This window comes from Pelobates fuscus, chromosome 1, assembly GCF_036172605.1.
Source record: "Pelobates fuscus isolate aPelFus1 chromosome 1, aPelFus1.pri, whole genome shotgun sequence".
NCBI lineage: Eukaryota > Metazoa > Chordata > Amphibia > Anura > Pelobatidae > Pelobates > Pelobates fuscus.
The window spans coordinates 50,585,784-50,598,714 of NC_086317.1; the positions used below are offsets into that span (position 1 = coordinate 50,585,784).

General features: G+C 37.6%; 1 protein-coding gene across 1 annotated transcript in view; it reads right to left on the minus strand.

The window, feature by feature from the left end:
• The window catches only part of LOC134602991 (multidrug resistance-associated protein 1-like), a 62,532-nt gene that overhangs the window by 10,872 nt on the left and 38,729 nt on the right, over nucleotides 1–12,931 (minus strand). The window contains exons 18-24 of the mRNA XM_063448530.1: nucleotides 9,555–9,774; nucleotides 9,198–9,352; nucleotides 7,273–7,428; nucleotides 6,519–6,718; nucleotides 5,002–5,128; nucleotides 2,900–3,001; nucleotides 1,225–1,368 (exon numbers count right to left, since the gene is read on the minus strand). Of these exons, the coding sequence (XP_063304600.1) occupies nucleotides 1,225–1,368; nucleotides 2,900–3,001; nucleotides 5,002–5,128; nucleotides 6,519–6,718; nucleotides 7,273–7,428; nucleotides 9,198–9,352; nucleotides 9,555–9,774 (1,104 nt within the window). The remainder of the gene's footprint in view (nucleotides 1–1,224; nucleotides 1,369–2,899; nucleotides 3,002–5,001; nucleotides 5,129–6,518; nucleotides 6,719–7,272; nucleotides 7,429–9,197; nucleotides 9,353–9,554; nucleotides 9,775–12,931) is intronic.

Genomic DNA, 12,931 nt, shown 5'->3' on the forward strand with positions numbered 1-12,931 from the left:
GCATCATGGTTTGGGGCTGCTTTGCTGCGTCAGGGCCTGGACAGATTGCTATCATCGAAGGAAAAATGAATTCCCAAGTTTATCAAGACATTTTGCAGGAGAACTTAAGGCCATCTGTCTACCAGCTGAAGCTCAACAGAAGATGGGTGTTGCAACAGGACAATGACCCAAAGCATAGAAGTAAATCAACAACAGAATGGCTTAAACAGAAGAAAATACGCCTTTTGAAGTGGCCCAGTCAGAGTCCTGACCTCAACCCGATTGTGGCATGACCTCAAGAAAGCGATTCACACCAGACATCCCAAGAATATTGCTGAACTGAAACAGTTCTGTAAAGAGGAATGGTCAAGAATTACTCCTGACCGTTGTGCACGTCTGATCTGCAACTACAGGAAACGTTTGGTTGAAGTTATTGCTGCCAAAGGAGGTTCAACCAGTTATTAAATCCAAGGGTTCACATACTTTTTCCACCTGCACTGTGAATGTTTACATGGTGTGTAAAAACATGGCAACATTTCATTCTTTGTGTGTTATTAGTTTAAGCAGACTGTGATTGTCTATTGTTGTGACTTGATGATGATCAGATCACATTTTATGACCAATTTGTACAGAAATCCATATCATTCCAAAGGGTTCACATACGTTTTCTTGCAACTGTATAGGATATAATTTGACAGACTACATCAGCAAAGGGGAAAAGGGGATGCAAGTCACAGACTGAAGTAAGACAAACACTTAATATGACAATTAAAACATTAAAGGGGAGTTCCACAAATGTAGACAAATTTGTGTTAGCACCTCTATAAAGTATTTAATACATGTCTGGACCATAGGTGTGCGTGTGTGCACCCTGGAATTATGTGTCAACATTTATTACATCATTAATAGTAAGGAATATGCATTTTTATTCAACAAATCAATTTTTTTAACTTACCATTTAAAAAATATAAAAAGAGGCCCAAAATCCGAATTATTTATTGTCGCCAACTATGGGTGGGACAGGATACAGACATTTCCCAGTCTCGATCCAATGAATTTGCAGGAGAAGTCTGAGAGAAATATATATATATAACATCCTATACCCATCCACCAAAGACCTGGAGACTATGCTTCATTTCAACAGTTGTTCTCTTATTAATTCTGTCCACCCCAGTACCCCTACAGAAGAACGGGGGCAACCCTATAAATAGTAGGTACACACACACTGTGTTTTCATTATTTTACCTTCTCTGTGGAGCGCAGTTGAAACGTTACATCTCTTAAAGCAAGGTCAAGATCTTTACGATACCGAGCCTGGTAGTTCGTGAATTCTATAATGCCTTGGTCTGGCCAACTCGTTGAGGGTCTTTTTGTCAAAACCCAGGGAGCCTGAAATGAAACAACAGCAGCTCTTACTCATCTTAGTGCTATAAATAAAATGACCGAAATACATTGAAAACAAGATGACATATGGATAGATATGTGTCACTGTGTACTGGAGGGCAGACTTAAAGAAACAGTAAATCTCCCAAAGTGGAAAAGAAAAATCATAGAAGAAGCGGCGAGCTGTATGATGTATTTCTTGTGTGTCGTTTCTGCTGGATTATGTGCTGTTAAATTCCTATTACATTAGCATTACATTTATTATACACATGAACCACTCTTTTTGTTACACTCTACAAAAATTACCTTTTCCCCTGGTTTTATATGTATTTACTATTTCATTCCAAAATTAAAAGAAAGGGGTTTATTCACCCAACTTATTTGACGATTCTCTAACAAAATTCACAGTTTAGTCATTAGCCCCTTAAGGACGCAGCTTAAAAAATGGATTTACCCTTAAGGACACAAGTCATTTTTGCATTTTTTGCGGTTTGTGTTCAAACGCAATTTGCATCTCTGTCATTTATTGCACCAACACATAGGACATTAATTTGGTGTCACATATACATAGATAAATTCTCATTAATTATAAAACAAATGCCCCCAAAAAAACAAAAAATAAAAAAGTGTCACAGTTTTGGCAATAATAGCATGTGCATAATATGTCCAGCTTAGAAAAAGTAATTCAAAATAAGTTCATGTATGTGTCTTGATTTATAGAGCACATAATATGTATAGGATTTCAGCTTATTTTGAAAGTTACAGGTCACAAAATAAAAGGACTCAAATAAAATTTCAATGTGAAACTATTTTAGAAGTTGGTATGTTTGTCTTGTAGGTTTAGTAGCCACCACAGAAAACAAAATTCCCACACAAAAGTATATATTTATATAAAGTAGACATCACAGGCTATTTACCTAAGGTTAGTTTGACACTTTTTACGTAGACATTTCATCGCCAATCTCTGCTAAATATTGGAGTAAAATTGTGTTTTTTCTTTATTTTGGCATACACACATATAACAAGGTTTTTGTAATGTGTATTTCGTAAAGCTGGAGTGTGCAATTCCTGCACAGAACCCCATATTGTGTTCAGCTATATCTGCTTATTATGACGATACCCCCATTATATGCCTTCGGCACTATTCTGTTAAGCTACAATGCCATATAAGAGACAAGGCTATTTCAGTTTCTATTGTTAGAATTTCCCTAGATGGATATGAAGGGCCTATGTCTCATTTTGGGGTATTATGGTTGTTTGACTGTTCAAATAAACCCACAAAGGGCTTCCATTTGATAAAGCAGACACCCCAAGGTATCTCATATGGCATATATTGTGTCTTAACTTGTCACCATGTTATGCCAATGTTTGTGGTGAGGGGGGAACAAATGGGATTTGTACATACATGTTGCATTTTTGCTGAGTATTTCTTACACTTGATATGTACCACTGCCATAAAACCCCCCAAATTAGGTTACAAAGTTGGCTATTTAAGATTTTTGGCCCATGTAATACTAGTTCCATTTATTTCATTCACCTCTTTTTCCATTTCTTCATATTCACAAATTCTTTCAATTGCAACTCCATTAGTTTCAATTTCACAGGCCTTTCGAACCCAAAAGTTCAACGTCTGAGTAATCTAGAAAGAAGATTAAAAAAGTTTTCCATGTTTAATGAAAGTTATTTTCCTTACATAAAATCGAGGTCTGTAAATATCCACGAAACTGCTGCTTTTGAGAAACAAATAAATATTCAGTACATTGTTTTTAAAAGTGCAAAGCAGTAACTTTACAGTAAGAATAACTCTGTCACTGAAACAACCTGGTCTAGATAAATATATATATATATATGAAGCAAAAAACAAAAAAGGTTATGGTGAGGAACAATTGTGATTGAAAACCCTTTCCACCTGAAGTCTGTGGGAAAAGCAAGTCTTATGGCTTGACTGGTGTGCAGATGTTTGTTTAACATTGTACTGACTTCAGGTGGAAGGGGTTTCCAATCACAATTTTTTCCCCACCATAATTTTTGGGGGTTTTGCTTTGCAGGTACTGCCAACCCTTAATAGCAAGCCAGTAACCAAACTCATGCTGATGATTTGCATTAACAATGAAACAGCTGTCCATGACTGTTTCACTGGCTTTGCATCTTTTCCTAAGTTGTGTTTCAAAGCTGTTGTATACAGCAAACACAGACTCAAAGGAATCCATGTTTAAAATGGAAAGAGGCAAAAATGTGATTCTTTGTTAAACTAATTTGCATATGACCACCCAGAATCCTTTGCGGTAGTATCATTGCTGCAAATTTGTAATTTCTGTGGGAAAAGCAAGCCTTATAGATTGACTGGTGTGCAGATATTTGTTTAACATTGTACCGACTAAATATATAAAATTATGTACACATTAAAATACAGATATATATATATATACGCTAAAATAAAGGTTAGTGCTTTGTCACACAGGAGGCAACAAAAGAATGTTTGGTGTACAGGAAAAGCAATCTTTGGCTGGACAGTGGAAGATACTGTTTTGAAGCACTCATTAAGTCATTTGTATACCTGCAGGTACTGTGTGAATGGACTACTCTGTCGCGTTTTGCTGCTGGCTGCTGCAACTGAAGAAAGTGGGCGGTGTTTGCCTGTACCTTGTGTAACCTGGTAATGCGGAGTTAGTTACAGAGACTTGTGTCTGTACTAAACCCTTGGTGGAAGCATTTGAAATGCTTGGGGAAGGGATACAACTCATAGTCAAATGTATAGTTATATGGGGTATAGTTATACGATACAGTGCAGTAATCTGCTTCAATAAAGGGAACTCCAAAACTCGAAAACATTTAAAAGTTTGCTAAGTTGCTTTAGGGATTTACTGCATGCACCGCCACCCTCCCACACTTTGTTCAGTTTCAGAAAAGTGCAAGTTTCAAGAGAAATCAGCACTTTTATGAATTCATTTAGGAACACCCATCCAGTAGTGAAACTGACAGCAAGGAGGGATGCTGGTTATATCAGGAAGTGGAGAGCTTCCATAAGGAATCATTAGAAATGACTCCCTATATGAAGCATTCTATTTGGTTGCTGCATTCCCCCAATGTAATTGCTGCATCCACAGCACTATAAACCACTATATCTGATAACTAATAATTGAGAATCCTGACACTATATCATGATAAAAGTATTATAACTGGAAACAAAGCAGCCAAACGGATCATGTGTTTATTCCAATAATGTTACAGCTGCTCTTTTTTAATGTATCAATACATAGCCAATAGACTATATAAAAGGGCATAGAAGTAGAGATATTAAAATAGGCCTCAATAAGACACATAAATAAAGAATTAATGGGTCTACAGAACCAGCATATGCAGTATTTACAAGAAATCAGACGTAAAGAGATTTTACTTTATTGTGATTGGTTGGTGTGAGGATAGGTAAAATGAGCTTGCGGTAAACATATCTATGAATTTAATTTCTATTCTAATTAAATGACTAATTCAGGATCCCATATGAAATGTATAAACAGTTCCAAGTAAAACTAATATTCAGTCAGGTCAGTGTGGCCATGATCCCAGCTTGCCTGTATATAATACCAGTAGAACTCTTTGAACATGTTGTCCATTAGGTTACTTCCCGAAAATACTCACATTTAGAGCATATGTAATCGATAAACCCACTGTGCCCGAAGTCATCTTATCACCAGCCTGAACAGCGAACAGGGCAGCAAAGAAAACCATAAGATTTCCCAGGAACTCCAATCGTACTGCAAGCCATCTGTTCACATGGGATGTGAGTTGTAAAAAGGACATGTAATTGAGGCAAGGAGTGTACCGTTTGTGCAAACATTCTTTAGTAAAGGTAGTTGTATCTGAAGTGTATGAAAGCACTTGAGTCACAGACATAAAACTCACAGCAATGTGTATCTTTATAAGTCAGCCCAGTAAGAATTTGCAGTTATATATGGTGGTTTTGTGTGTAATATAGAGCTCTACATACATGTAGGTAGCTCACTGTAATCTAGTCATTGTATCCCAGAATCCCTGGGTGTGATACGTTATAATTTGGGATGCTGCAACTAGACTGGAATGTCCAGTTTGTGACTTGTTTCAATGTCACTCCCAGTTTTATTCATCAAGGAAATATCCAGCCAGGAAAACAAACAAATACAATAAACTGTTTTATCAGTCTATTATGGTATCTAGCTGTAGACATTTTGAAAGTGTAATTTTAACACAGTATTGTTATTGTATATATGCTTTAGATAGGACGTGTTTAGTAATTTTACACCAATGATCTCTATACCTACCCATCGCAAACATTATATAATGCACTGCTTACTATGTAACGAGAATCAATCTGGAGGTATTATCAGTTGCTACTTTGTGGTTCTAATGGTCAGGGCTCACAATTTTCACTTGTCCATTAGCCAATGGTAAGTTGGAATTAGGCCCTGACGTGTAATGTCAGCCTTGGTGAGTGTGCTATAGACCTCACACTGCTGGAAAGAACCTTCCATTCTCTTCAAAAGCAGCAGTTTATTGTAACAGCTTCTGCATGACTGATACCTGTGGCCCTCAGGAGTGGAGTTATGCTAAAATCAGAGGCCCATCAGTTAAAAGCTATAGAGATTCTATAAATCTGCACATCAGCCACCTAACTCAGGCACCAAATAGGGAATACTTCAAATTATGCAGTATACAGAAGAATACCTCTCCCCAGATTTCACCACAGTGAAGTTAATAATGTAATGTACCTCTAACTTCACTGTGAGCAATGTCAAGATCATATACTATACAATTGCAATGTTATTTATAAATTGTTCCAGCTAAGGAGGATCAACTTTATATGAATGCCCACGATGTTTCAATTAGATGTTCTTTTATTAGGTGCCTGTATATGTTTGGCCATACAGTGAGTTTTTCTGCTATTGAGCTAAGCCTGTCTACTTTTGTGGGTAGCTTATCACCTTATGTAGCTGGAGCTGCTCTCTTTCTTTGTCTATATGGGAAGATCTACAAAGGGAATGAGAATGGTTCTTGGGTATCTACATCAGACGGTCACTAATGAATTACTTTACTTTAGTTGGGTCACACATTTTGCAGAACCTTTCCAGACTATGACACAATTTTACTGTAATCAATCTGTTGTGTGTTCGATAACCTACCTATTTGAGATGACATTATTATAGTAGCACACAAGGTTTTCATTAACCACATGTTTGTTCTGATTCAGGAACCTCTCCTGATGACCATAAGCTCGGATGGTAGAAACCCCCAACAGTGTTTCACCAAAGTGGGAGATTACTGGGGAGCGAGATGCTCCATCGAGTCTTCTGATTTGCCGCGAGCTTGCAATGTAGTACCGCTGATGATGCACAGAAAAAACGATTGTTAAAACAACTTTCTGGTTCATAGTAATAAATATCATTTTTAGAACAGTTCTGATAGGTTTGATTGAATAGTTCATTTTAGTGAATATCAAACTGGTCCTAAGCAAATAACATTTACCCCTATGTGAAGAGGGTTAGACATATCTTTTGTAATCTTAACATGCTTGAAAGGCCATCTATCGTAAAGGAATAAATACATTGACATTCCTTCCTGAATACAAGTGATAATGCAAATATCGAAACTTGATTTTCATTCTGATCTGTTACAATGAAACTGACAATGTTCTCCTCATTTATCTCTTGACTCTTTAAATCTATTCTTTTTAGCTTTCTTATTTATTTATTTTTTTAAAAATAACCTTTCTTAAACAGCTGCCAAGGTGATTCTTAATTGTTACGTCTTATTACTCACAGACATAGTCAATATACATTGATACAATAACCCTGACATATTCAAAGCTTTATGTGATATTAATCTTTAGGTGTTTTGCTGTGTTCCTTTACATAGAATCTGTAATGTTTCACTTACTTGAATTAGTAGATAGAAGAAAGCAAGTGGGATAATAACCAATGTGAAAAGGGGTGTTGCATAGATGATGATTAAAACCGTCCCTAGAACATCCAGCATACAGTTTAGCCAAGTGCGCAAGTAGTAATGGAACCGCTCATCAATCACGTACACATCCTGCAACAACAAACTGTTGGATAGTAATTTTGGCAAAACCTGTGATTTATACAATAATCATAGTGTAACCTTGATTAACTTAAAGAGGAACTGTCACTTCCAGGCAAAGTATGTAAATTAGCTCACTCTAGCTAGCAGAGGCATCATGGGTCATCCTTCAGCAATGCCGAAGTACAGCGGAGGTAAGTAAGCTTTTTACTTACTTCTGCTGCTCTTAACACCCCAGTAAACGCTATAATAACATTTACTGGAGTGGAGAAACAAGGAACTGACACTTCTCTGGAAGTCACAGTTCCTCTTCAAGACAGTGAACTTATCTTACATCAGCTTTGCAATCACCACTTGCAATAGCAGATTAGATCAAAGACCAAACTTGAAATAATAATCTGCCTGATCAAAGACTTTTATTGAAGTACAACTAACTAGGCCAGACTGTCGGATCACCATTTATTAAGCTGAGCAGCTATGAAGAACGGCTAAAGCATCCAACATCTAGTCTGAGGCTTGTAGCATAACAAGAGCTGCACACTATGAGGTCCATCAGTGGGAAGGACAATCTAATTCTAATTTACACATATCTAGTAACCAGCTTGTAATATGGAGACCTGGGGAGATCATTTTTTTTTCTTTGTGGTTGTATCCTAAATGAAAAATGTTATTAAAGACTTCTCTGGAAATTACACTATTGAATAAAACATTGAAACTCATATATAATGTGTATTAATCTTTTTTTTTTTTTCTTTTTTTTTATAAGGTGCTTCATTTTCTTTTACATTTACATTACACGTGTAGCAAATTACATCATAATACAATTCAGGCAAGGAAAGTCAGGGCAAATATTGCAAATGAAGAGGACAAATACAATATTTGTTTCTCAGCATGCCTACTCTGTGCTGACTGCCAGATACAAAAGGATAGAGTTTGTAATAATGATTGACAGGGATCCAAGACGGATTAAAACATCAATATTAATGATCTTTACCAGCAGAGGCAGGACAAACACTTGGATCCTGGCATAGGAGGAAATAGGATATTTAAATCTGCTTTTATCTTACTAATCCAAATATGTAGTATAACACAGCATCATGAATACATGTTTCTATTACTAATGCTATAGCGTTCCTTTAAAAATATATCCAGCCACAACTAATATTTTATGATTAGAGTCAAGTACTCTGTTGGCAGACATAGAGAAAATGTTTTTTTTAACACCTCATGTGATGAACAACTTTAACCCCTTAAGGACCAAACTTCTGGAATAAAAGGGAATCATGACATGTCACACATGTCATGTGTCCTTAAGGGGTTAAAGGAACAATATAGGGTCAGCAACGCAAACATGTATTCCTGACCCTATAGTGTTAAAATCACCATTTAGGTGGCTTACTCCCCGTTAACCCACTTAGAAGGGGTAAAACTTACCGATCTGCCTGCTTGGAGACATCATCAGAATTTACGATTTTTAGCCAATCTAATGCTTTCCCATATGGAAAGCATTGGATTGGCTGAAATCGACAATGAGGCAGAATGGGGCAGGACCTCTGAAAAGGCAGTGAAAGGGCATGAAAGCAATGTTTATACTCACCAGAACAACTACATTAAGCTGTAGTTGTTTTGGTGACTATCTCCTTTAATCTGAAAATAGAGATAAACATTTTAACCCCTTATTTCCTGTACGTTAAGACTGAATCCTGAATGTAATGCATATTCAGGACTCCCAAAGGTATATCGTAACAAGCTGCAGAAAAAAAAGTGTGTGCCTTTCATACCTTGGTAAATCTGTTTAGCACTTGACCCATTGGTGTTGTTTCAAAGAACTGAAGAGGAAGGTGCAGAATATCATCCAACATCTGGTTATGCAATGACCGGGAGGCAAAAATTGTTCCTCTTGTGATCACATATGCACCATAGCACACAAAAATACCTGTTAACAGAAGGATCAACATTAACAATTAAACATGCAGGAATGTGTACAATGTTTCAAACTACTAGCTTTAAGAAGGAAATCAAGAATCACGGAGTTCGGTCAAAAACAGTTTTATGAGATATATTGGTAGAAAGTCTAAAATGTGAACGATGTAACTCATTTCAAATAATAAAAAAAGCCCAATGCATTCAAATCATACCTTGTACAAATCCTAAAATGCCATATATTCCAAGTTTATTGCTCCTTAGTTCTGTCCATTCATTGGCATCTTTAATTAATTTGGCTTCCATTGTCCACTGACTGAGCCACACATTTTGACCTATTGCCATGGCATTTTGGCCAACATATGCAATTACAGTAAAGAACACCCAGAACCATCCAAAAGCTTGTAGATACTTCATCACAACAGACATTTTCATCTAGGGAAAAGTAAAATAATGTTAAATATATGGCAGCCAGATGATGTCAGGCAAGTAACCAGTTTGACAGGCAATCCTCTTCTTACTTCATATCTGATAGTATCAACCACTATTCTAAAGTGTCTATAGGAGTATTTTAAGTAATTAAATAACTTTTAATCCCAAGCTGTACCCAAAACATTATCAAAGATTTAGAAGGTCAATACAAGGCGATCGATGATTACATTTCAGGAACAGACAAGACCTACATCAGGCACGAGTTAAAGGATCACTATAGTCAACATATAAAAGCAAAAAGACAGGTCCCCTAGACTTCTTTCCTGCTTTTAAATTAGTTTCCCATAAAAAAAAATATTTAAAAAAAATTGCGTGCTTTTTATGATATAAACTTACCTCCGTTCCAGTGCCGAGCTGCTCGGCAGGCCACGCCCCCTTTTTCGTCAAAATGATGAAGTAGCAGGGCTCAATCAGACGGTTCTCTCTTGAGAAGCGTCATCGTTCTCTGCACCAATCGCGTTCTATATAAGGCAGCATTGAATGCCGGTATGCGTGTTCGCGAGCTGAGGTGACTGACAGCTCAGCTCGCTGTTTATGCCTGCCCCCCTCCTACGGCAACCCTCCTCAGCCCAAAGTTTGTGTGTTTCCATAGAAACACTATATATATATCTATAAAATATAAAATACAGATATCTATCTATATATATATAAATAAAAAATGTCTGGCACTCTACCTTAAAGTTGATTCAAATGCAAAAAAAGCCTCGGTGCTGCAGAGCGTAGGTATATATGCAGGACATAGAAAGAGCACTCCAGAGGTCTTATTCGAAAATATTTATTCGGTGAGAAAATCAATCGACGTTTCGACCCTAAGGTCTTTATCAAGATACAAAAACAAGTGCAACAGTGACAATATATAGCCAAACCAATAAGAGAAATGATCACTAACCTGAGAAAGCTGTGTATCCCCAAGCCATGTGTGAACGCCAGTGTATAATTATAAACAAAGCCGGAGTGATCCTGTCGGCGACTGATGACGTCACAGGAATGCGACCGGAAGAAATCGTGTAAGTGTATCTAGGTAACCTAGGTTACTGATCCGTGAATACCCAACTGTGCTGATATGTGAAATAGTAGTTAAAGAAATATGGATAGAAGACTAAACTGCTAACGATACTGGATGTTTCTGAATAGATGTGTAGTGTACATGCCCTGACTAGCCTTATAACGGGAGGAGGTTGCAGAAAGTGGTTGCAGGAGGTGAAAAATGATGTATAATTAAAGGAAAAAGTCAAAAGGACGGGAGAAATCAAAGATATGTAAAGCATGGGAACTGAGAAGTGTGTTATCCAACATAAGACCAGTGAATAAACGGATGAGTGAGAGCTGGAATGTATGGTGTGTATGTGAAAAGGTGACGTGGCAAAAACTGAAAAATGAGACCGACATCTAAAAAAACGAAAAACGTGACAAGCAATCCTATATGGATGAATGACAGGGAGAGTGTAAATAAATGAAATAGACTAATAGAGAACAGAAGAGTGAGTGAAAAAAGTGTAAAAGGATGTGTGGGGGAGCAGACACTACGCCAAGTATACTATAAAGGTGAAAAAAAGTGAGTGTGTGAGAAACTCTGATAAGTGGAATACATCATGGCCTCAATGTCAGTAAATAGCTATATCTAGCTACGTGGTATAACATCCAGTAGTGTATGCATGATATATACCCATGCCAACAAAACAAATTAAACTATAAAGCCTTAAGCAACTGACAGAATGGAGCAATATAAAAAAGTCAAAGGCGATGGACATCGTCATGTCAATCGTCATACTGGACCACTAATGGACATCAGGATTGATAGATCTGTCCTAATATGAGTAAATATTGGGAAAATATGTTCGAATAATACATAGCGAAAAAGAGGCATCATAGTAAATCGCTTGAGAAAAATATTCCAAACCTATATACAGACTAAACAAATTCAAAAACGTTCAAAAAAGTTATATCTATAAAGCATATTCAACGAGTGTCCAAAAAAGCGTTAAAGGAGACATATTCATTAAGGCCTCTGGGATGTAGAGTGTCCAGTGTTTTAATCCAGTATGTCTCCCGTTGGAGCAGGATCCTAGACCGATCACCCCCCCTAGACAGGGGGGGGATATGATCAATGGCCATGAATTTGAGAGTGGGTAGCCGATGGTTCATCTCCAAGAAGTGCTTGGCCACCGGTTTGTCTGTCTTGCTGTCCCTGAACGCAGTCATAATGCCTGAGCGGTGTCCTCGCATTCTATCCCGTACTGTGAGATCAGTTTTCCCCACGTAGTATAGTCCGCATGGACAGGATATTAAATACGTGGGTGGTAAGACAAGTGATATGATGTTTGATGGGATAACGCTTTCCTGAATGTGGATGGGCAAATGAGGAGCCTGTAAGCATATGGCCACATGTCACACAATTGGCGCATTTAAAGCATCCTGTCTTATTATGGATTTTCAATGTCTCATACTGTTCAGGACGATCACTTTTAACTAAAATATCTCTAAGAGTCCGGTTCCGTTTGAACGCAATACGGGGTGGATGAAAAAAGGCAGAGTGTAGTGTGGGATCAGAGGATAGTAAGTCCCATCTCTTGCGGATAGACCTCGCCATTTGGTCACTGGCCGTGTGGTATAACAGAGGTAATGTGACGATCCTTGATTTGTTACAAAGTGTCATAGATCGTGCATCTGACTTGTTATGGATCGCCATCGCTCTGTCCAGGGAGCGTTTCAGTGTTGGATATGAGTATCCCCTTTTCAAAAATGCTAGTTGCATGGAAGAGATCTGCGTTCTAGTGTTGTTTGGGTCCGAATTATTCCTGAGAACTCTAAGGAACTGTGAGATCGGCAATGATCTTTTTAGTGCTCCAGGATGGAAGCTTGTGGCATGAAGGAACGTATTGCGGTCTGAGCTTTTCTTGAATAGGGTATAGCCAATAGATTGCTGGGAGCGATAGATTTCCACATCTAAGAATTGGATCCTCTCGATGTTGCAACAGTGGCTAAGGCGCACCGGGGAGTTGATCATATTGAGCTCATGGATCATGATTTCAAAAGATGAAGGAGGACCTGCCCATAGCATAAGGATATCATCCACATATCTCCGATATAGTATGAGGTT